General features: G+C 42.5%; 1 protein-coding gene across 1 annotated transcript in view; it reads right to left on the reverse strand.

Moving 5' to 3' along the window:
- Positions 1-879: 879 nt before the first annotated feature.
- The window catches only part of LOC146612921 (solute carrier organic anion transporter family member 5A1-like), a 48,342-nt gene continuing 23,198 nt past the window's right edge, over positions 880-26,023 (reverse strand). The window contains exons 2-9 of the mRNA XM_085377184.1: positions 24,581-24,713; positions 17,005-17,222; positions 14,834-14,998; positions 9,953-10,151; positions 5,863-6,022; positions 3,670-3,914; positions 2,053-2,117; positions 880-1,440 (exon numbers count right to left, since the gene is read on the reverse strand). Coding sequence (XP_085233310.1) covers positions 914-1,440; positions 2,053-2,117; positions 3,670-3,914; positions 5,863-6,022; positions 9,953-10,151; positions 14,834-14,998; positions 17,005-17,222; positions 24,581-24,713 — 1,712 coding nt within the window. The 3' untranslated portion in view covers positions 880-913. The remainder of the gene's footprint in view (positions 1,441-2,052; positions 2,118-3,669; positions 3,915-5,862; positions 6,023-9,952; positions 10,152-14,833; positions 14,999-17,004; positions 17,223-24,580; positions 24,714-26,023) is intronic.

The raw sequence follows: 26,023 nt of genomic DNA on the forward strand, positions 1-26,023 counted from the left end.
CCGGGAATGTGGTCAGGAGGAAAATGCCGATCCTCTTTTTTTTTTTTTTCTTCCCAGGTTAAGCTGCTTATCACAGGGTGCCAGTCGGAGGCCCGGATGTATGGATGCATTGTATGGAGCTGGAAAAAGCCAAAACAATCCGACTTTCAGCAGTAATACTGCGTGTCATTGTGTCAGGGGAGCAACAAAAGGCCTTGCATCGAAGAGGAAGGCATTCTGTGCATGCCAAGCTGCTTAGCCCAGTGACCTGTTGGGTTTTTTCTTTTTAAAAAAAAAAGATTTTAAAAAAGGACGCTGTTTTTCACATAGCACCATGCCATCGGTTTCCAGTTCTTTAACGGTTGTGTGTCACATTTCCAAAGGTTTTTCTTTTTTTTCCAGTGAAAGCGCTGATACAAGAACAAAAATGGCTCAAAAGAAAATCGCAAATGAGGATGAAGCACGCAGACGTGAGGCGACGGTGAAGCTGAAGGGAGAGGTTAGCGAAGCTGAGGTATCTGTTCAGGTGACTCCTACAAGGTGACCAGTCTGTGTGTGAGGGGCTTCCAGTGTGTTTTGTACTATTAATGTGAGGATCGTGGTGACAGAAGGCACACATTGCCAAGGTGGAGTGTGGAGGTGGGGGCTTATAAGCGATGAACTGTCTTCCATCTCAAAGGAAACCAAGCTTCCGTTTGCATTTCAATGAACCGAGCAGAGATTTCCACCTGGTCTGGACAAAGTGGAGGTCTACCTGAAGGTTTTCGGTCCACGTAGTTTACCAGTGTTTCACCAGCTAATCAGAGATTTGAGATGCGAGCGGGACATCCGTGTTGTGACTGGTGTTCCTGACAGCGGCTAAAAACCCAGCTGACTGGAGAAACAAGATGTCAGTGGAAGAGACCTGCCTCGTCGCCTGGCCCCGATCTGGAGCTCAGACTCGGACTGAGACGTGTTCCAGTGATTGGGCAGGTGCGGGGCTGGGCGCCGCTGCGGGTGAAGGTGCAGCCGCGGCTGCCGGAGGAGGAGTTATTGCTTTCAGCTCCTGGCCGGGGCAGCTCTGGGTGCTAACGCCACGGTTCAGGGTGCCGGCGCGCGGCGGTGCATTAGCAGGCAGAGCGTTGGGGTCGGTTCGAGGGATATTTACGGGACAGGATCGGGTGCGGGCGTGGCCCTTGTGGCCGCCGGGGTGGCAGACGAGGCTGCCCACGGTGTCGACGGGCGACAGGTGGCGCTTGAGCCAGCGCTCTACCCGCTCCTCTTTGTACTTAATGGAGTACCAGGTGAGGAAGATGAAGAAGAAGCCAAGGAACTTGAGGCTAGCAGCGAGGCCGAAGTACACGAAGCGCAGAGAAGTGACGTCGTACTCCCAGCAGGAGCCGTGGACGCCGCAGTCCTGCTGCCACAACATGCAGGTGGTGTCGATGACGGCCCCAAAATAAATGGGAGTCGGGATGTAGGCTGAGTAAAAAAAGAGAAGAAGAAGAAATCAGGCGGGGCAAAGAACGAGAGAGTGGACAGAAAAGGAGATGGAAAGAGCAGAAAGAAAGAAAAAAACGATGACATGGAAGAGAAAACAGGGAAAGAAGAGGTCAAGGGAGGTAAAAAAAACAAACAACAAACTAAACAAAAAAAAAAACCCAGAACAGACGTGAGCTCTCAGCTGTCTCATTGAGGTGAGACACTAATAAAGCTGCAGGAGCTGCTGTGAGAAACTGCAGCACAAGATGAGAAGTGCCATCCTGGATTTCATAAATTTCATAATCCTCACCACCTGATTAACCCCAAACACAGTTTCTAACTGTCCTCTAAATAACTTACACTGACAGCAGCTCCCTGAACATGCATCAAATATAATTCACCTCCTTTGACTCCTCCTTATTCAGGATAACTGCCACTTTTTAAAAATCTGTAAAACATCTCGTGAGTCAGGAGGCACCGAGTGTTTACAAGCAGTGAGCCCATCTCTCCATCGAGCTCCACAAATAACACTGCTGATATTCTGCTTTTCTATTTAATTTCATGGCAAAATAAAACAAGACGAGCAGCTCTGTGCTTTCCGGTTCTACTCACCGAGAGTCCTGAGGAGGACAAACTGCATTCCCAGAGCGAACGGCCGCTCCTGCTCCGCTACAGACCTGCAACACACAGACAGGTGACTGAGGAAGGCAGAAACAGAGGATGATAGAACCAAATAAAGCAACTGCCTAAGCTAATGTTAAATATTACAGTTGAATCGCTAAAATTAAGTGTTTGTTCAATGAAAATTGAAATTTTAAGTGTTTGTTCAGTGATAACAACACACAACTCTGTGTTTCCGTGAATGTAGATTTATTTCCAAGCATCGTGCCTGCATCTAAAACATTTCTGAGACCACACACAGTCAAACTTCACAACTCGAATAAATATTCACCATCCATGCCTGTTGTGCAACCTCTTGGTCTGTAATATGCAATAAAATCCTCCAAAGAAACGAAAAGCTTCACGGCCATATTTATGAAAAATAAAACGGTTAATTCTTAAAAAAAAAAAAAGCAAAAGTAAAAATGAACCAAATGGATGGGAACTGATCTGTGGACTTGGCTAAGAGTGTTTTCACTACAGACGGCACATAACCATGTTTATGTTTACAGCTTTTTTCAAGCATTAGCCAAATTACCTTTAATCTTAGTGGGTTACAGGGACATTAAAAGGGCGGGGATTCACCAGTCGACTCTGATAAAACTCTAAAGTTTGCTGACTCTGCACACAGACGTCACCATGTTTGGATGAGAGCAGGAGAGCTTTGTTATCAGATAAAGATAACAAGACTGATGCCGGCAGACTTGATCAGCTTAGACGTGATTCAGCAACAATTCTGCTCATTCACAACAAATATCTGTGTTTTTGGCTTTATTATGTTCATCTTACTTGACTGTCCTACTGCGTGATACAAATCTACTTAACAAAGACCCACTTATCCATTTTTAAATCGAAAATGGCCCCATGCCTGAATCCTTTAATGATGTTAACATTTTTATTTGTCGAATGTTCAGAAATATCTATCAAATACATACATTTCCATCAGACAAATCAGTTCAAAGACTTTGTGGGAATTGAGTTGATAAAGTTTGGAAATCACAGTTTGATAGTACTGCCACTTGGATGAAAGAAGAAATGTTCACGTTCAAATTCATCGTCACATCATCAGTCTAATAAGAGATGCCCAGACCTCTCCAGCTGATCTGGGAAGAATACTGAGGCATTCCCAAGCCAGCACTATCCCAGTACTATCCCAGGGGTCTTCTCCCAATGGGAAATGCCCAAAACACCTCACCTAGGAGGCGCTCGTGAGGCATCCTGTTCATATGCCTAAACCATCTCAACTGGCTCCTTGCAGGCCAGCTGTCCATAAGGTAAGAGAGGGAATGTAGATCAACCAGTAAGTCAACAGTGTCGCCTTTACTCTCACAGTTTGTCTACAGTCAGTAAAGTTTCTTCAACTTTTCCACCACTTTTGATTATTTTTGAAAACTCATTTCCTACAAAAATAGAAAATTGTTTCTTTTTTTCTCAGAAAGGTGATAAGAACACCTGGTCTGCAGAGAGGCAGTTACCGGTACTTAAAAACCAAAGAGGCTGACGACTTTTAGTTGGAACAAAACATTGACATCCCATCCTCCTCACAGTGAGTGATTCATAAAGGCGTACCTGAGGGTGACAATGATGGCGGAGGGCTGAGCGCAAGCAGTGATGAGCGTGACAATGAAGAGAAAGATGAGGAAGGGGATGAGCGTATTGCAGGTGCGGTCACACTTCCCCGATACGGCGTAGCCGTTCTCGTTCAGGTAGGTCTTGACGATGACGAGCTGCAGCTGGTTGCTGCCCTGACTGCCAGTCGACGGCGTGATGACCTGCCGGCTCTGAACGCAGGCGCAGTCGGAGTAGTTTCGGATCTGGAGGGCAAATGAAGATACGTATGGAAGTTTAGATACATGGTTCATAATGTTATTACTTTAGACATTAATGTAACTGCTAAAAAGAAGTGAGAATGTCTTTAGCACTGGGAAAATAAAGGCCTTTTATTACTCTTTCAAACCTATCCGAGTGCCTCCGTCTAATAATGACGACATGGCCTACAGAGGGCAGATCCAGCATCTGCTGACTCAAACAAAAACCTTGATCTTAATGTTATAGAAAGTCCAAAAAAGGTAGACAGAGCCCCATCTACAACAGGGTAAAGCTGAGAACATAACGAGCTTTCAGTTCCTTGGTCTCTATGCCTCTGGGGACCTGACATGGTCTCTATATACTTCCTGATAAGCAACAACAATGCCTCCACTGCCTGAGGAGATTGAAAAGGCTCCATCTGGACAGCTTCTACCACTGCACGGTAACATCTTGCACAACAGCTTGGTACAATCACTGCACCTGCAGCAGTTAGTGAAACCAACAGAGCGTCCTGTTGGCACCCGCTACATGCCGTTAAAGACTGCTACCTGAAACGCTTTACCTTGCATGCGTGTAACATGAACTATGACCCCACTCCCCCTTTCAACATTGATCCCCCACTGAGTGTGAAACAGTACCAGTGTCTCACACTGTAAGGCTCAGGAACAGATTTTTTTGTTCCCGGCCTGTAAATCTGTCTCTCCAATCATGTGCACCATAAGCACTGAACTCAGTCACACACTGTAACACACATAATCACTGGATCAGAACCTGCCACACTCTGACACTTTATCAGTAACAACAGATTACCTATAAGTCACTAATCTGCTATTTTATTTTCTTTATATTAATCTACATGATTTTTTTTATTTATTTTATCCGCTTTTATATCATTTTATGTTTTTGCTTTTCTATTATGTTACTGTGTCGTGTCATTACTGTGTTGTGTTGCGCTGCACCTACATATTAATACTGCATATATCATTGTGTTGGCTTTGCTTGTATAATAACAACAAAATGAATTAAACGGAACTTTTTGGTAACATTTTGCTTCTTTTGCCAAAATTATTAAAATCTTCTGGTTTTTGGCCTTGAAATCACACATATACAACGCCAGGATAGTGTCCAGGTTACTACTACCCCGTAGTGTTTACAAGTTCAAACAAGTTAAACTGAGGATCCTTTTAAAATGAATATTGAGGGAAAAGCACATCTAAACTAAGACCTTCTTCCATCTCACTTCGAAATAATTTATAAAGTAACAGTTAAGTTCAAGAACACTGTCTAAATGCAATTATTAATTTGAAAAGAACAGAAAAATAGAATTTCTACATCAGTTAATATACCAAATTAGAACCTGTTTCTAATTTTAAAAAGAAGCTGAATGGTTTAAAGAAGCTAACCCAGCAAACATGACTGTTTGAGAACATCACCAAACTCCATCACAGTTCAGAGGTTGTTGCCAGTAAAAATGACATACGTGACCTTTAGTTTGTGCTAGTTTGATTAAATTTGGACCAATGCTGTAGGTGGAGTAGCAATTCTGCTATGAGCTTATTGATCCTTTAATTTAATTCAGTTTTATTTATGTAGCGCTAAATCACAACAACACGCTTTATATTTTAAGGTAAATTGCTAAAATAATACAGAAAAAAAATCCCAGTTAACATGAGCAAGCACTTGGTGACAGTGGGAAGGAAAAACTCCCTTTTAACAGGAAGTATTCTCCAGGAGGAACCGGGCTCAGGGGGGTGCGGCCATCTGCCGCGACCTGCCTGTGGATGAGAGGACGGAGCTGCATGAGCTGAAAATAGTAACAGTCAAGCTGAGAAAACCACGTGCCGTGGGCAGAAAATAGTGAAACAAAACATTTAAAATACATCTTAGACTGAATTTAAGATGTTTTAGTGTCAACATTTAAAAAAATAAGACACAGGTATCGTGGCCTCTTACCCCAGTGCTGTCGTTGGCCACGCTGCCACAGCCAGCTAGGCAGGGGTTAAAATATGTGATGCCATCAGAGCCGCAGACCGGAGCGTACTCGTGGATTTTACAGCCGCAGTTCACATTACAGCCTCCGGTCAGGTTCCTCTGCGTCATAGTGAGTGTAGGTCTGAAGGGAGAAAACAGAACCTTTTTAATTAGACAGTTATTTTCCTTTAAAGCTATTCCACTTCTGAGTGTTCAACACTGAAAACAAATTAATCCCAGCACTTAGTGGCATTAAGTCAAATTCAGTCTGTTAACAGGCGACATCATTACACTAAACACTGTGTAAAAGCTCATTTCTTGCTCGCATTGATCCGCATAGTGACTGCTTGTCTAACACATTACTGATAAGCAGCATCAAAGTAAAGCTCAGGCTGATGGAAAAGTCATCACAGCTTTTCAATGAGCACTTTCGGTACATTTCTCCATTATTTTATTTAGTAATGATGACACTGCGTGAGGAAAAAGTTACAAATCTTCTTCAGAGAAATCTGACAGATAAAGAAATTCACTGAACACTCAGACGATTTGACGTGTTTGGGAAAAGCCAAAAAGAAAAACTAGAATTCTTAAGTTATGGGCAAAACAAGCTGTTTTCAGGTCACAGTGGCCTTGGTCCTAGACGTAGAAAAACGAATCATTTCTTCTTTCCTTCGTCCATGTAAAAGTTTGTGCCAAGCTGGCACGTCCTGATCTATTTTGTTCACAACAAGTTAAGCAGTAGGGTTGGATGGACGCAGCTGTCATCAAAACACAACAGACGAACAAGAGGAAAAAGCAGAGAGAGGACGAGGAAAAGGAGACAGAAGGGAGGGAATCGAAAAGAATTAAACATGAAGAGTGGAGGGCGAAAGGGACAGACAGACTCACAGAGGGAAATAAAAAAAGACCAGAGGGACAAACGAGAGAGAAAACAGAGAGGGCACGCAGCCAAAGATCCTCTCTTCCAAGCTGTCCTTGGACATTTTCCACGGTTGCCATGTAATCGCTCTCAGGGACGCTTTGTGCAAAAGAAAACGCCTCCGTTCACTGGCTCGTTATCTGTTATCCTGCACTCATCCGAACATTCGCTTCCTCCCTGACATGAGCCACAGATGGGGTGATGAAAACTACCACCTACTCGGTCAGACCGGGAAATGATTAAACAGGAGAAAGGCCACGCTGCAGTCGGCAAACGGATGTCTGCGGTTTAAGGGAAAGAGTCAGGATTCCAAGTTTACATCTGGAAGGAGAAGCAAAAGAATGACACCAGGGGAGGTGCTGAAAAAAACAACTAAGGGCTGTCAGGTTGATGAAACTGCAGACTTGAATGGAGCAGATCTGGCCAAAAACTTGTGCCGCCTCTAAAAACATGACTAAAAATGAACTTCAGAACTGTGTGGGATGATTGCAGGGGAAAAGATGTTTTATTATGGCTTCATATCAAAGATTTGAGTTTGTTCGGTTTACAGCAGCTATAACATTTTAAGAAAATTAGCCAAATATTTTATTCTGAAGGATAAAATCTCTTTTTTTCCTATTATGTTGTCAACAAATAAACCTGCTGCTAATTGTCTTCAGTAACCATCTAGCTGTTATAAAGGCTATATAGTTATAAAGCTGGAGGATATGCCCACCAAGGTTTCCTAGTAAATAAATAAATAAATAAATAACAGCCAAGAAGTTATTCTGTTTCTCTGAATAAGAATAATGCTAAAAAATGCAGTACAGGAAATGAACAGATAATAACGCTGAGAAACCAACACATTCCTGAGGTTCATGAGGTTTTTTTCTACCTTTTTTAATGGAAGAGTTTTGACTTTTTGTATGTCAGATAAAACAAGCTCTTTGAAAATGTCACCTGGAAAACCGTGAAGCCAATTTTTTCTGACATTTTCTAAATTTTTAAGATCGAACAAACAGACCAGTTTGGAGCAGACGTCACTGATACGTCAGTCGGGTGACAGGAAACAATTAGAAGAAAAGAAATAGGGGAAAACTTTCTGCTTCATGTGATTGTAGGTAACAAATGTATTTTTGTGTCACTGGAAGTCAGTACTGAAATAGCTGCAGATGCCCTTTACAGTGAAAAGCAGAGGTTTATGGTTACAGTCTGTTATAAGTGACAAACTGGGCTGAATGAAATCATTCAGAGAGCATTTCACAATCAGCCAGCCCTCCAGGTTTGGTTGATCATCTTTAAGACACATGAAGGCACCATTTCATTACAGTACCATGTCAGCAACATTAGCAAACAAGCAAACTAAACTATTTATAGCCTGCTTACAACACCAGCCACTGTCAGTGCAAGCAGCAGGGCCTATAATGATATTATAACCACGATGTACTTTTCAGTCTGGACACCGACTGAGTTAATGCTGCTTTCTATCTCAAGTGCAAAGTTGGAAGTATAACTGCTGAACTTTGTGTTCACTGTTCACACAGTATTTGCAGCTAGGCAAAAAAGTCTTATACAGAGAACCGACTGGATTCTATCAGTGAACGTGCTACAGCTGTATTATTAGACTGAGAAAAAATATATACACTGTGCTGTACTCAGGCGCTGCACTGATGGCTGAATGGCTCCATCTTCAGAGCAAGTCACCGCCCGTTTTTCCAAATCCGACCTATAACCTGTGAGGTACAAGGAAGGCAGCATAAGCCTTCGGATCACGTGACATCGCCATTGTTTTCTGGCAGAGGTCTTAAACATCTGTTAGTCTTAAAGACGTTTCTAGGATCCACTCTGGTCCAAGTGACAAATGCTAGTGCCACCGACTATGCGTGCATCCTTCAGTTGGACGTTACGTGAACTGTAACAGGAATGATGACCCGTGCAGGGCGTCTGTGACTCTCCGTGTCTGTAACTAAGTTTGATGCCTGCCTTACAGGGGAACCATTCACAGATCCAGAAAATCCATCGCCCACCTCTTGTACAGATGTACTTTTGGTCTTTGCCTCTAGCAACAGGCAGTACATCAGTCCTTTACACAAATATCGGCCAACAAAACGCTGTAATAAATGTCCTGGACATGACTTCAAAGTGCAAGAATGCACGTTGCAAGAGCTTTGTCTGCTTGTAGGCTGGTGTTTGGATGTTTAGTTTTTCCGCCACACAGAAAAACTTTGTCACAAAATGTCTTGTGTTGTTATCAGTGTGTTTTCACACTGCGCTGTTTAGTCTGTTTAAATCAAACTCTGGGCTGTTTTTTCCTCTCGGTGCGGTTCACAGATGCAGGTGTGAACACAGTCATCACTCTGGTGCTGATGAAAACATCCACAGAGATCCTTTGGAGGAGGTCTCAGTCATGTCTTAACAAACTTCAGAGCAATTTGTTTAGGGATGTGAACGTGAGCCAAGCCAACTTTGAGCTAAACACCTCCTGTACCTCCAAAAGTTGATTCTGTTCATCTGTTCGTTCCCACAAAACGCTACGTTCTATGGAGTTTGTTCTGTGTGAAAAGAAACCAAATCATGGGGAAAATCTACACGTTTACAAACTCATCGACTGATTTGGACCAAAGTAAATAAACAGTGTGTGAAATCAAATCAAAGCCCACCAGAATCCAGAGACCTCACTGCATTTTAAGACTTTGTATTATCCAGGTAGGGAGGATGCTGCCTCTCATGTTTTTGAGGCTCGAAGATGATGCTCATAAAAACAGGGCCGAGGTCAACATTACACAAAGTTGGACATGAAATAAGGCTGAGAAAAGTGGCAGGAACAGATTACATGTGTTTAAACGACCAGATGAACTATTTGGCTGACTTCACTCTTTCAGCCGCTTTCATTACTCAGTTTCTTTAACCCTCCTCCTCAGTCAGTCTGATTTTCTTTTACTTCTGTCTGTTTATTCTTAGCTTCGTCTTTGTCTCCTCCATCCTTTGAGTGTTTCTCTACATCCTCCACAACAACATCACTGCAGGAACAGCACACACAGACCCAGTGTAAAGACTCAATTCAGACATGAATGAAGTGGCATTGACGCCGAAGTGACGTCGGTCTTCCTCGTCAGCTGTGATGCAGCACGACCCACCACCTCCCCGGGTTTCACCCGCCCAGCTTCTCCTTACCCGGTGGTGTAGGGGATGTTGATCCCTCCGAGGTTGATGCTCTCGCAGCCCACGATGAACAGCGTGGAGAAGCAGAGCAGGGACACGCCGCTGCAGATCATGGCCAGCTTGGCCGACTCGCGAGCGCCCAGCTTTAGCTTCTTAATGATGTAGCCGCCCAGGACGATCCCCACGCCGGCACTGGGTACAATAATCACACCTGAAGAGACAAAGACAAGCAAACAGAAATAATCAAATGTGGAAAAAAGTCTTACCCGTACCTCTCAGGATCAGCAGATTACAATAACTTGCAGCCACAGAAACTTTTACCTTTATACTATGAAAAGTTTATAATGAGGCAAATGGAGGTGGGGTCTCACAGCTTCATCAATACAGGAGATAACAAAGTAACAAAGACTCTTTTCTATTATGGGATTTTTCAAAGCTTCAATACCAAAACGGCAGCAATTCAAGATCTGTGACAAAGAGGAACAGACAAATGAACTGGGACTCTGTCTGTTGACCTGCTTTCTGATAATTCACTGGAGGAAAAAAGGGGTCGTATTATACGGAGCCCCCCAGGGGACATGGGAGAAAAAAAATTAGGGAGGAAAAAAAAATTAGGGAGGAAAAAAAAAAATTAGGGAGAAAAAAAAAATTAAGACGGACTTTTGCGAGAGCTCGCAAAAGTATTGCGAGCTCTCGCAAAAGTTTTAGCCGCATTCTTCGGAGGCCGCCAGCTCGAAGCCGACCGGGAGGTCGAGGCACGATGTGCCGGGAAAGCGGTGTTCCTCCCGGCTGTAGTAGGTCTCGACTTCCCGTTAGCTTCGAGCTAGTGGCCGCCAGCTCGAAGCCGACCGGGAGGTCGAGGCACGATGTGCCGGGAAAGCGGTGTTCCTCCCGGCTGTAGTAGGTCTCGACTTCCCGTTAGCTTCGAGCTAGTGGCCGCCAGCTCGAAGCCGACCGGGAGGTCGAGGCACGATGTGCCGGGAAAGCGGTGTTCCTCCCGGCTGTAGTAGGTCTCGACCTCCCGTTAGCTTCGAGCTAGTGGGTGTCAGATCTCCAAAAACGTCGGAGCACTTTTGCAAATATGTGATGTCTTGTAAACCGAGCAGGTATCTGACGTTTACACAACTACATTCACGCCTCAAAATATCTTAAAAGTGTATTTTGTGACCCAGAAAGAGTAATATTACAACTAAGTAGCTGCCGCCATTGTTGGAGTTTTGCGAGATCTCGCAATACTTTTGCGAGCGCTCGCAAAAGTCCGTCTTAATTTTTTTTTCTCCCTAATTTTTTTTTTCCTCCCTAATTTTTTTTTTCCTCCGTAATTTTTTTTTCTCCCATGTCCCCTGGGGGGCTCCGTAGCCTTTAAAGAAACTGCAATATTTGTCTTTGAAATTTTACTTCATATTTGAGTCTTTGAGGACGCTGCGTGTTGCAGACTCATTAGCCATAAAAACTAGACGTGGTAATTCAGTTTGGTTGTGCTGCTTTTCTGCCACCAAGTGGCCATAAATTCACCAGGGTAATGAAGTCAATATAAACTAATCCTGTAGCAATTAAACCTGCGGCTGCACATTGTGGGGAATTCACTTTTTCTTTTTACCGTGTGTGCGTTTCAGAGTATGACGCACTGCACTTTGTTTCTATAGTTACAATGCGTTTGATGAGGCAGGTAAATTATCTGGACTAAGGGCCAGAGATGATTTTCTCTGTGAGCAAAGCATATGTTTATCGTTCAAGCCTCAGCTCGCTTTCAAGCTGGACTTTCACAGATCAAATCGGCGGCACACTGTGTAGCTGTGGCCACTGCAGCTATCGCTTTCTCTTCAATGAGATCCTAAAGAAAACGCAGCGATCACAACAACATCCACCTCCGGGCAGCCTTGCATTGCCATGACAGCACACATTTATAGTGTGGGTAGCCTCGGAGGGAGTGAAGCCTCTAACCCAAGCAGAGATGCTCTCTTCACTCAGTAGGTGTTAGATAATGTGTCCTGTGCAGCTGTCTGTCCTCTCAGCTTGGAAGATGGAGTCTAACGGAGGAAGCTTCTGTCTCAGAGTAGCGGCTCCATGCTTTTTTTAACTCTATATCACGAACCCAACAACACATAAAAAACACTGCTGTTGCAAGTTGTAATTAGTTGGTATGTGTAATATATCACGTGTGCATTCCTGTTAAATGGGAATTATAACAGGAAAAAGTCCATAAAGGTATGTAGTTCCCGAGGGTAAAAGCCCAGCCGTTAGCCTCAGGGAGTCCCCAGATCTGTTCAGTCCTAAGTGACTGTCATTAAAAGCTCACCACACTGTCTGGTTCTCTGTAAGCAATGCTTCCTCCTTAATGAAACCTGCCCTACGTTCAAGATTGTTCTAGAAATGTTAAACACAATGCCAGCATGACTAAAGACACGTGGATTACAGACTGACTGGCCATTTAAATCCAAAACCAAGCATCAAAATCTCAGAAGCCGATATGTGCAAGTGCCACAAAACTGCAGTTCCTCTAAAGGCCACTTGAGGCAGGCTCCTAAAGAAAGTAACCTGTGTTCAAATGTCCAACGCAGTGTCTGATAACAAAATCAGTTTGGGGCTCTAAGAACAGTTTCAAGTGATCAGTGGGTGAATTTTCTGTTTCTTTCTTGATGATCGCAGGTTTAAAGCTAAAAGAAGTGTGGCTACACAACATCAACATGCTTTCACTAAAGCTTTAAAGTACAGAAGACACTAAACTGCAAAAACCGAGTATGATTTTTTTTCCACAGTTGAGGACAAAACACTAAACTGTGGATTTAACTCTAAAGACGTGGGCACAAAATTATATCCTACACTTTATCTTACTTATTCTGCTGAATGAGGGAAGGGAAAGCACCGTAACTCCAGGCTGGTGGGGGCTCCTGCTTTGCTCTACCCACTCAGGCCCCTTAAAGTGAACAGCTGTGGATACCAAATTGGGGTCCTGGGACCTTCACAAACTCTTGAGCAGGTTCCCAAGAAATAATTTTATTTCACTCACCGGAGGATGGCATATTCTGAAAATATATATGAGTGGCAGTTCTAATCACAGGCTTCACAGCCCACTCCGCCTACAGCTGAGACAGTTATGCAACTCAAACACTAAAACATTTCTGATAACAAGATGTAATTTCCTGGAGAAAAATCATACTAATGTGGCTAAAAGGAATGAAAGGAATAAACAACATTAATGCAGAACCAGTGTGAAAAACACTACGGTAGTTTGTTGGGTGTTTATAAACTCCGCTTTCAGTAATCGAGTTTTTTGTGTGGAAAGTTCAGATGACTCATGGTTACCTACAAGTGTGACTAATGATGTGCTGTTCTTTGACGACAGCAATCAAAATCAATTTTTTAAAAGGGCAAAGTCTTGTTTTGTTTTTTGCTCGTTTTCTTTTTATTAAAATGATAAATTCAAAGCAAAGAATAATCCGTACAGAGAGTGAGAATCATTTAGAGGGACTGAGTGGGGTCATTTTTGACTCCACTGTGTGTACGGTTCTGATATTTTTCACTATAAAAAGAATTTCTATCATAAATTTGTCCCTTACAATCTGAAGATCTGGAGACAGGACACGACTGGCTGAGGAGGCGACCAGTTAGGGCATCTCTGCTTAGACTGCCGCCCTTGTGATTCATGTAAGCAGCAAAAAAAGAATCAATGGACGAATGTTTTCTGAAACACTTTAACTTTGTGGAGTTATCCCTATGAGTAAGGGAGCAGCTGTAAGTAGCCTTATATTTTCTCCAGTAACAAAATAACTTCCTAAATCTGGGATGAAATGGAATCATAAATGACCTCACTCTGACTTTTCAGTTCCTAAAATAGTCCAAGTCAGTTTCATGAGGGCCCACAGTGGTGAATAAGAGTCACATTAATGGCCACACATACACAGCACATATATTTAATGTCAAATGTATGTCCCAATCAGCTCTCAGTTTACAGGTTCCAGCCTCCATATGTTTGACACCCCTGCTCTAATTGAAGCACTCCTTCTTACAGACTTGTATACCCTGCAAGCTATTTCATATGTGCAGAGTTCATCAAACCTGATAAACAACAGCATTACGCAGACTTCCACATGTGGTCCAACTGCAAACAGCTCTCGTCTACCAAAATAACCAAAGCCACTAAAAAAGGTCGTCAGCCCCGAGTGTCATGTTCATTTCAGCTGCTTTATTTATCAGCCACAACAACGGGATGGCTTTAAACAGGACTGTACACTTCTATATGGATCGCCTGATACAAGGCAGCATTCGCCTCAGGTTGGATTTTCAAATTAAAGGGACAGTTCACACAAAAAAGAAACCCATGCGTTAACACATTGAAATGCTATTTATCCATCTAGATTGTTGTTGTTCAGATCAAATACAGAAAATCAGCACAACAAGCATTCAAACGCTCTGTGTTTAAGCTAAAGTATTAGCCTGTATGCCCGTTTAAGTGTGCATGTGCATCGGCGTGTGACTGTGAGTGTATGTAGGACATTAATGTGCTTGTATCTTTGTGTGTTTCTTAATGTTTTGTGTGTGATGCACTCAGTGCTCCAGCTCAGCGTCCCAGGTGCCCCCTTCATTTGAAGAACAGCAGTTTCTTTATTATTAATGTGCTGGCTTGCAGTGCTAGGGTAACAGCCTCTCTGGCTCTGCTCTCCGATAAAACCAGCGCTGCAGTTGCACAAATTAAAGCCCTGGATGTCGTATGAATATTCTGGTCTGTCTGCATGCTGTCTGCAGGAAAATCACAGGAGGCTTCATTTAATATGAGAAATAAATTCTAAGTTTAAAAAACAGATTTATTGAGCCCAGTTTTCAGTCTTTGCAGGATTTCAGAGGTGGGATGGTGAGGCGAAATGCTCTTTAAAATGTGTACATTTAACTCACCAGTGTAGATGCTAGCATTGGAGGCAGGGATCCCAAACTGAGACTCGATGAATTTAGGGATGAAAGTGATGAAAGCAGTTACGATGGCGCTCTCTGCCGTGTAGGACAGGCTGACAAACAAGAAGGTCACATTGCTGAGGATCCTCACTGCGGCTTTAGGTAGGTCTGGAAGAGGGTGAAGAAAAAAAACATGAACACAAAGTAAAGCTTTTGGGGTTTTTTTCTGTCAGCGTCACAACAGTGAAAATAAACCCTTCTGATTTTTGCAAATCCGTTTGTGATTCAGTCTGAACTACAGATGGCTGAGACAGACTAGTTCAACTGTCCTCATAATCTGCACGCTGTCAAAATTTGTACACATTTGCACACACGCTGTTCACTGCACACAGGTTTAGAGTAGCTTTTCTACTCTCAGGAGTACAGAAAATATGACAAAAAAACAAACAGAGCTGTACTATCACAAAATAAATAAAACCACTCAACTGGGAAAAAAGTGGCTGTAAATAAATGTGAAATATTTCACACGGGGGTAAGAGAACCATTTAGCCCGTCAAGGGCTGCCTGTAAAAATCCTCACAATCACGAACAACAGCTAAAATTGAAGCCTTCAATACTACTTCCTTAATTTGGCACTTCAAATCAAAACTTTAACCACCCCCTTGGCTAAATGTTCCTAAATTAGTGCTGTGAAGAGGGGCAATGAAACCAACTCCATTTGGACTTCTTTTTCCAAACTTTGCAGCACTCAGAAGAAAATAAAAGCTTGCAGTAACACGTAACACGTTCTCTTGACTTTGCTGTCAAACCTTTTCAGGAGGAGCTGCCTGAGCAACACCGAAGTCTGCTTAAATCATCAAAGATGCTACCGCGATGTAGCGAAAAGTATATTTTTATTTAGTTGCAATCCTGAAGAGATTAAAGGTCCAGCAACAAATGTAGTATGTGGTCATTTCATTGCTTCGACTTGTGGCTTTCAGCGGGGTCAACACGAAACAAAAACAGGACTTTTGTGGACAACGATCGGCTCTAAACCATCTGTTGTTGCCTCACTTGTTGCTGTGCGTGCTGAGATATATAACTGATGGTTTTATATCTTTCTACTCTGTACCCATCCTATTTTAAAATCCTATTGTAGAAGTTATTCTCTATACTAAAAGTGTAGCTATTGCTTTAACCCGGGCGTCTCGAAACTGAAGCTCTTAGCCCATTCTCAGTGGAACCGCGTGGCTTTGAAAGAAAACTAGATGATCGTGATTAAGGAAATTATTTCATCATTTATTGTTTTGGATACTGTTGTGTACTGGAAAAAAAGTTGTAATATTTTGCGTGTCATTGCCTCCATGTATCATCCGGTTACTTATTCTCTTAATTTTGCTGACTAGCTACAGATTCCAAATCCAAAAGAATGAAAGTCAAGGAGGAAAGTCAGAATTTAACAGTGATATAACTACATCTACATGTTTGCTTTGACCACCAACACTGCTGGCTTAGCAGTATGCTTTCAGTCAAAATTACTCCTAATTATCCTGTTCCTGTTACTAATTATTAAATTGGGACAATTTTAACGTGGTTAATTGGGACTCACAGGGGACATCTTAGCGTTACAGCTACTTTGTTTCAAAGCAGGCCTAAAAATGCTAACAGGTGTTTTTGTTTCTCTCTACGTCACAACTGTTTCATAATAAAACTGACAAATTCTTTAGTTTAGTCACGTTTCCTAAATGCAAAAAAAACCCCAATGTTACTTTAATGAAAATAAAAAGTTTGTGGATTGCAGAGTAGAAACATGTGGTATACGATATGAATTACTGACATGCTCACAGGGTTATTTATACTCAATAAGCTGTGAATAATCATTATAATGCTGAAATATGTTTTGTGGCCCCAAACTGATTTTTAGGGTAACATATTTCTCAGAAACGGCTCTTAATAGTAGAAATCTTCCTGCTTTATTCTCTTCTCTGGTAGCTGCAGTTACACGATAAGCCTCTACTCTGTTATTCAATTACAGGAGGCTGACTTGGGTTCTGCATTCATTAGACTTGAAAGACTGTCTGAACTCGTCTTTTAAGGTCAATAAATTGAACTAAAGAGTTATATTTAAACAGCCCACACCCTCATAGTTCTGGGAAACACTCCTCTAATAGTTGACATCATCGATTTTCCAGTACCTTTGATGTCCTTGCCAAAGCCCATGGACGAAGTGACCGTCTGGGTCTTGTTGTTGCTCTTCTCCTTGAGGACGTCGTCGTCACTGGACAGGTCGTCCAGACTCAGCTTTTTCCTCCTCTTCTTCTTCTTGTGTCGGGGCGGCAGTTTCTTGGGGAAGGTGAACATGGGGAAGATGACCAGCAGCATGGCTATGGCGCACAGCAGGAACCCGCTCCACCTACACAGCCCAGAGATTATTGAAGTAAAATATTAAAAACACATGTTTTTATTAAATTCTGAGTCCGTTTTTACTCCTTTTGCTACCAAAGAGTCAACCTCAGACTTGGTATTATCTCATGTGCCTCATTAATATGCACATAAACTGGTACACCATCATCTTCCTGCTATCATCACCTATAATTCATGTAGAAAGCTCGTGGCTGTTAGCTTGTGAGTCACTGATTATGCTGTCAGTCAGAGGAAGGCATCAGTGAGAGCTCTAAATAGATGACTAACCACATCTCACACACAACAACAGATTTTCAGATGGATGATATGTGCGAAAACGTGACCTAAGGACCAAACACATCTTGGTTTGGAAGGATTCAAACCCGGAGTTTGTTTTCAGATGCGACCGTGTTGGGAGAGGTTTCCTTCTCTTCTCACACATTTAACACAGAGACGAACAGGGACAAAGTGTATTCTACCCCTCCAGACTTTAACAGAGTCCTATTATTTGGTGTTGAGTGAAGTACACTCTGTCTGTTATTACTGCCCCAGTCTATCATACAGAGCCGCCCAAGTGTGTCCGTCCTGCGACTCATTTAATCACAGATGCGCTCACAGCTACGTTGGTCTCGTTGCATCTCTGCACCCACAGTACGGGGAAGCCGTGAGAACAAGATATTCCCGCAGTACAGCCTGTACCAGGAAGAATGCGACACTGTTAGAGTCACATACAGCAAATAAATGATCGACTCTGTAATTGGTGGACATAAGTATTAAATTGTAGCATTTCTGTTTCTTTTTTCCTTTTTAACTTAGTTGCATTTTTTCCAAGATGTTTTTAGAAGTGTAACAAGTGAAAGGGTGATAGCAGGTTATTAAGATACATTCATCCAATTGTTGTAGTTTTTATACATAAAAAAGAAAATCATGGTGTTCTGCACAGCAGGAGGCCAGTTTAAGCCAGCTGTAATTCACTAGTAAAAGACCCGAGTTGCTGCTAAGCAGCTAGCCCCAGCTAGTTTAGTTTTGCAATGACCTTTGTTAGATGTACTCCAAGGATCTCCACCATAGCTGCCAGCAGTAGTGCTCATTCTGGTGTGGAAGTGAACTCTAACCAGAACCTGCAGCGGGTGGTTCATGAGCTCTTACGTCAAGTTCAGAGGCTGCAGAGCAGGAATGTAGTTGAGAGACCCATTGGAGAAGCAGCTGATTATAATGTACCATTATGTAATTGTTTTCATTAGAGTGCAAATAAAAAAAATCTGCAGAACAGAAAACTATAAATAAAACTAATCATTCATTAATGAAAGCATGTGAGCTTCTTTTCCTGACATACGTTTACACTAGGGGTGCAACGATACACAAAATTCACGGTTCGGTTCGGTTCGATACTTTGGTGTCACGGTTCGATATTTTTTCGATACAAAAAATGTTCATGCCTTTTTAATTTGTCATTTATTAAAATTATAAATATATATTTTAACTCAAAAGTACAGTTTTTAAATTTAATGTTGCTGAAACAAAAGTAATTAAAAAAATAAATATATCTCAGGGCTCTCAAAATTTCAAAATCCCTGGTAGCCCTTCAGGCAGGGACTCTTCAGTTTTTGGTAGCCCAAAATAAATTTAAGTAGCCCGAATAAAAAAAGAGAGCAATTTTTTGATTGATGTTTTGTTTCCTTTACAATATTATACATTAAAGTATAATATTGTAAAGGAAACAAAACATTAATCAAAAAATTGTTGAAAAACAAATTACAACATTGTATAAAAATTACAATCATCAACTCAAATACTTGGTTCTAATTGAACAGAAATTTCTATGAACTTGTAAGAACTGTGTAGGACATGAATCAGTCTGTGTCAGATCCTGAATTTGAAATTTCCACTGAAATCACGGGTAAGTGACAAGTGGAACCAAGATTTGCTTTTTGAAGTTTGCAAAGACTGCTAAATTTTGCCAGTGGTAGTTCACTCTTTGCAACATAGTACGCTGTTCTAAACAGATTTTTCAGGTTTATTTTTAGTATGTTATTTGCAATTGGTGTTTGTTCTGGGAAAGATATTGCAGACTGAGCAATAATGCATTACTTGCATTTCTCATGGGTTCTAATGGGGGCCTTTCTTAAAATGACTGGTCCCAGTAACAAAGGCGCTTGTCGACTCAGAAATCGAGAGAAAACCAACAACACACCCGGCAGAACATTATGTTATTTACACGGGTGCACGTAAGTGGTCCGCATGTGCGCATTCGCTGTCAAAATAAAAGACGCGCACCAGATAAGAAGATGCAACGCGCGTTTGCGTCCATATAAAAAGCACTGTTTTTGTCCGCTAGAGTGGGATTTTCACGGCACATTCCGCACCACATCTCTGTGCGTTCATCATTTGTTTGAAGCCAGCTCACCTCCTGCAACCACTTTTCCGAGAATACGTGCTTCTTTTGTGGTTCGGACTCCTTCTGACATTTGTTTGGAGGTGGAGGAACACCAAAGTAATTGCTTAAAGGAGCTTCTTCGACATCTTTAAGAGTTCTAAACAAATTTCTGTCCTCCTCCAGAAAATCTTATGTATGCAAACACGCGTTGCAACTTCATATCTTGTGCGCGTATTTTTTTTTATTTTGACAGCGAATGCGCACCTGCGGACCACTTATGTGCAGCCCCGGTTATATAGCTCATCATATCGCAGCCACAGAAATTCTTTTGTCCATGAAACCATAAAGCTGCACTTTCTTTTTGCCTTATAGTCTGATTTGTCATAACTTTTCCGTTTTGTGCTAAAGCTTTTCTTTGGCTGTCACTTCTTCACCCTGACCTGTCTTATTGCTAAGGATTGTCTTATTGCATTGGAGTCACACTGGGTTAAATATGTACACTTGGGTTTTAAGGGGTATTTATTATTTTCTTCTTTTTTTTGGGTTGTATGGAAGCCCCAAACGCAATTTCATTGTTCTTGACAATGACAATAAATAAATAAATACTAAATACTATTTGGCTCAGCAGAACTAAAATATATATCCTGCTGCTTTTATACACACACACACACACACACACACACACACACATATAACGGTCAGCGATTCTCTGCGCGATCAACCTCTCACATGTTTAAGCTTGCTGCGGGAGATTTCACTTGTCATGTTTGCATAGTAAGCTAACGATTGATAATACCATGTCAGAGGAATTGGTGCACAAATTATCATCACTCACCAATCAGTGCTGTCGCTCTCTATACACAGTTCGTGCGATTGCAAAGTGAAAGCAAAAAAACAAGCGCAAATTCAAACGCGATTTCAATATGTCACATATTGACAGTGGCTCATCGATGCCAATGACATAATTACCCAGCTACATTTCCGAAAGAATGCAAAAGCATTGACATATATTTTCCTTCCTACAATAGCCCGACGGGCAGGGCAGAGGTAGATTTTGGTAGCCCGACTGGAAAAATCGCTAGCACCGGGACGTCGGGCTAGCGATTTTGCGAGCCCTGTATCTGATTGAGGAATCACTCATCTTTGGAAAAGAGAGTTTATTACAGAGAAATGGCTCTTTCCAAAATAAAAGCTATACTATCCGCTTCTTCTGGGCTATATTCTCAGCAGCATATTGTAGCGGGTCAGGGCTGTTCGGGGTTCTGTTTGTACAGTTATGTTTTGTTTATGTTGCCATAGTGACGGGTGACGCCCTCTCGCTGCGACGGTGTGTCCTTCCGGGGTCAGAGGGCGCCCTGTGTGTTGTTGTTGTTGTTGCTGCTGTGTGGTTGCCGCGCTGAGCAGTTAGCTAGCGGCAGTGTTCTTCTGCAGATGTCAATAAACGGCTGTGCTCCCTGGCTAGCTCACGGGAAGCAAGACCAAACGACACCTCCGTCTCCACCTTGTCTGAGCTCGCCACATTGGTGTCAGAAGTGGGATGATGGTGGCACCCCATGTTCTGACCCGAGTGACTTTTCCCCCGCCGGTCGTGACCGGCCGGTGCGCCAAAAGAAGGCACCTGGACATTTGGAGGACTTTGTGTGGGGTAATGGGGTCGTCGGGGACGACTGACCCCTTAGGTGGGGGCTATGTAGCGGGTCAGGGCTGTTCGGGGTTCTGTTTGTACAGTTATGTTTTGTTTATGTTGCCATAGTGACGGGTGACGCCCTCTCGCTGCGACGGTGTGTCCTTCCGGGGTCAGAGGGCGCCCTGTGTGTTGTTGTTGTTGTTGTTGCTGTGTGGTTGCCGCGCTGAGCAGTTAGCTAGCGGCAGTGTTCTTCTGCAGATGTCAATAAACGGCTGTGCTCCCTGGCTAGCTCACGGAAAGCAAGACCAAACGACACCTCCGTCTCCACCTTGGGTCCGTTCTTGGTACCTCGCTAAGTAAGTTAGCTGGATTTGATTGTTGACGATTTCGCGTGATCCTGGATCGTTCGGTTCCCCGAAGCTCATCCGGGACTTGCTGTCATAGCAACAGAGCCGTAAGCGTAAACCTGCTCGGGAGCAGGTTTACTTTATGTAAACAGGATTAGATCGCGGCCACGCAGGTATGTCCGCTTCATTTATACGAAAGCAACAGCGATATTTTACCACTGTTTCACCATAAATAAATATTATCAATGTAATTAAAGATAATGCAGTACTTGATCCTTTTATTGATTTCACACAGATACATACAGGTCATTTCCTAAAAAAGGGAAATGTACTATTAACATTCTATTACATGTATGTGATTATTACAGATGTAATTCATATTTCAGAGTAGTAATTGCAAATTACTTCGTGTAATCAAGATGGGAGACCACGGCTATAAAAGCGAAGGTGGATTTGGGAAGCCTGTCGCAGCCATGTCCTGTCCGTTTACGCGAGCCACCCATTGCAGAAGGTGCAAGATTGATAAGGAGAGTCCTCAGAATTCAGCGTATATTGCGGGATAGACAGGATCCTTTAGCTCACGACACGCGACAGTGTGCTCATAGAGAGATATCGATATTCCCGTGAGGGTATTATTCACTTAACCAACTTGTTGACGAGGGGGTGCAGGACCACCACCTGTCTTTTTTTGCTCTGCCCTTTTCTTGGTTGCTGTTATAAACTAACAAACAGATTATTTCAGGGTCTCTTTTCAAGAGACTAAAGGCAATATAAGTGATAAATATTACCATTCTGTAGAATATTCCTATATTTCACTTTTACTTGTTCCCATGTTCTAGTGGGTCCTGTTGTGGCTCTAATGTGAAAGGGGATACAATATAACATATTATAATATAATATAATGTAATATAATATTGGATAATATAGTGTGATAAGATAAATCTACCCTACCACCTACTGGTGTTGGCCAGAGGGGCCGATGGCGCAATATGGCAGCCTGGCTTCTGTCAGTCTGCCCCAGGGCAGCTGTAGCTACAACCGTAGCTGCTTCCACCAGTGTGTGAATGTGAGAGTGACTGAATAGTGGCATTGTCATGCGCTTTGGGTGCCTTGAAAAGCGCTATATAAATCCACTCCATTATTATTGTTATTATTACATTACTTACGAGTTTAATTTGTCAGCAACTTTCTGCCAGCCCTCTCTCCTTGCTTTTGCAGCCTTTGCAGTGTTCCCTTGCGTTCTGATTAAACTCTGAAACTCCTGAAATCCCTCACTCAAGAGTTCTTGCTCTGCTGCCGAAAAATACCGAGCGCGCTCCTTCGACATTTTCGCCGACCAATTAAAGGGTTGCCGATCAGTGTTTCTACTATCGATGCGTAGCCCCTGTTGGGCCACCCAGTGATGTCACATTACTGCGTCCAGCTGTACTAATCGTCAACGGCAGGTGTGTTCGGGGAACCGGATTAGCGGGCTCACGGTTAGCGCGATGATTTGGTCTTGGATGTGTCATTTGATCTTGGATGTAGTAAGCGAGGTATGAAGAACGGACCCCTTGTCTGAGCTCGCCACAATATTAAACATATCAGGTCCCCATAAGGAGAATCATGTGCTAACGGCTGTCTAAATGACTCGGGTAAAGTTTGTAGCATGCATGCTCGTTGTTTTTGTCTGCTTCCACTTATCTTTGCACTAGGATGATGTCGGCGTAAATGTGCAGTCATATTCGTTGTGTTCCCACTAGTGCTGTCAGCGTTAATCTCGTTGAAATGACGTTAACGCCACAACACGGCAAATCTCCGTTAACAAGCTACCCCTGATCGCCCTGTGCGTGGGGCTAGACGGCCAACACGTTAACGAGCTAACTGCGCTAGCACACTAGTTCCCACCCATGTAATTGAGCATTGCGTGGCACATCCAACATACTGTTTTACTTTAGTCCATGACACGCTTACCTTCAGAGTCATACGTCACATGAAAACCAAAATAATTCCAAACGCCAGATCTGAATGAGGGTGTGGGAGGTTCAATTTGCCATGTTGCAAGGAGAGCTTAACTTCTGTCTCGCTAGCTTGCCCTGCGCTCTTCCTTCTGACGATGCTGTCTGTGTTGAGCGCTCAGTGGATCTGCGCTCGACAGTGCAGCCTAGGCGGAGTAGTCAAACGCAGATTCACTGAGCGCTCAACACAGACAGCATCGTCAGAAGGAAAGTTGATAAAATAAATTACAAATTTTGTATTGTTAGATACATATGCGTACCGAACCGAAAGCACTGTATCGAACGGTTCAATATCGATACGAGTATCGTTGCACCCCTAATTTACACATAACTCCACCATCACCACTTCAAATAGAACCAAAATTTGTAAATACTGGATCTTTCAAAGTTTTGAGACTTGGAGAATTAAATCTCTTTAGACTCGTTTCTGATACATGTACATTTATAATCTGTATTTACTCTCTGGTTTCCATTTTTAGTCGGCGCAGCATTCACCAGCCACGTTAATTTGGCTATATTTGGAGAAAAGGAGGAAAGTATTGGTCAAAATGGAACCTCAAAACAATTTAACTTTTTATTAAATTTTTGAAAAAGGCATCTAGATGCATAATCCTGCTCGTCTCCGAGGCAGAGCCATTGAATATCACCAAAGGGTTAACTTAGAATCCACCCCAGGTACCAACTAAAGTGTGTTTCTAGCACTTTCACCAAGAAAGATACTACTGAACTGTACTGTGTTAATGAACTGAAACTTAAGTAATACAGTTTATTTACCACTAACACTCTGAGAAACTGGGGATAAAAACTCGAAGGATACTCTTCAGTGCCCCGTTTGTGAGCTTCAGCACTAAACCCAGTGAATCACACTGAAGACACAAATGGTTAACTTACTGTGTTGGTAATAGTAGTGATACTCACAGAGTGTATTTGCTTTAATGGAAATTTATATAAAAAAACCCACCAACTTCAACATACACACATATTTTACATTTGGATGGGCTCATGGCAGACTCTTCTCACCAGTTTCCAATGAAGCGGGGATCACTCTGGTCGATGTTGACAACAGTCTTGGGGTCCACGTAAAAGCCGATGAGGACTCCACCCAGCAGGTAGCCAGCTGCTGGGCCCAGCGCTCCCATCACGTACATGATGGCTGAAAGGAACAGAGAGAAGCAGAGAGCTCGAACTTTAAATGTGTGCAAGTTTTGGCCGAACATCAAAACTACTTTTAGAGTTGAACAACATCCAGCAGACACAAAGCAGCCTCGTCATCTCACTGGAGTCAGTTCAGATAAATCAACTCCAACATTCATGCATCTTTTCTGCTTTGTTTTGGTCTCAATCTCTTTTGAAGGCCATCAAAAGCTCCCATCTTCGACTGTGTGCTGTCTGGTGCTTTGGAAGTTTTTTAATGTGACCAAAACTGAGCTAAAACATGAACTGTGCACGTGTTTGAGAAAACCTGGTTGGATATTTTGTAGTTCCTCTCTCTCACAAGTAGCACAAAGCAGGAAGAAGTCACAAATTTGCACTATTTTTGTATGTATTAAGTGAGAAAACTGAAGGAGGCAGCACACGACACGACATTAGCTACAACCAGGATCCCAAGACTGATGGGATGGTGGCAGGTTAGGAAACGGCTAAATTCGATTCTTTGTCAGACACTTCCCTTTTCCAGCAGTGCCACTAGACTAGTTTTACTGCAGCACATGTCCCAGAGTTCATCTGCTGCCCCTCAATAAATCCTAAACTTTTTCAAGTACCTATAATTGACAGAGGAATGATTTAATACTGTGAGTACTATGAATGGATTTCATTTTGTAATGAATGCTGAAAAAGCAACCATCTATCCATAGATTGTATAAAAAGGTGGACATACCACTACATACACATTACTTTTTTTTTAATCTATAAAGAAGGGCCTAAAAAATACCATTTAAAATGTTTTTTTGTGAAGTTGTCAATTATGTGTGACTAGAACACTGGTTCATCCCTTGTGATAGGAGCCATTTTTATGCTGCAATGACTCATAGGTCAGTGTTAAGGGGCTTAACAAACAAAAAACATTTCACTGAAAATGGACAGGTACGAGGGCTGAACTGAAAAAGAGTGAGCTTTGCATTAGTGGGCACTGCTCTGCCATCATGGCTGAAAGTAAAAACCCGAGGTTGAACTTAAAGCTAATAAATGCTGAACAATAGTGAGGTAGATTATCACAGCTCAGAATGCTGACTACTCCATTAGCATTGAGAACAACCGGTACAATTACAGCAGACTGCATTTTGTTTAGCTTCTGTGTCAAAGTTACACCATTACACTGAACTCAATGACATTTGTCAAACTGCAGGCCTTATGCAACACTAGAACTAATCTAGCCATTTACAAAAGGTCGTGTGTGTGTGTCATGTGTGCAGATCATATGACTGTGCAATCAGGTGGCTGCTGAAGCTGCGAATAAGATTT

The sequence above is a fragment of the Diplotaxodon limnothrissa genome, linkage group LG18, assembly GCF_057381915.1.
Source record: "Diplotaxodon limnothrissa isolate DT_005_m linkage group LG18, D_limnothrissa_male_GT1.1, whole genome shotgun sequence".
NCBI lineage: Eukaryota > Metazoa > Chordata > Actinopteri > Cichliformes > Cichlidae > Diplotaxodon > Diplotaxodon limnothrissa.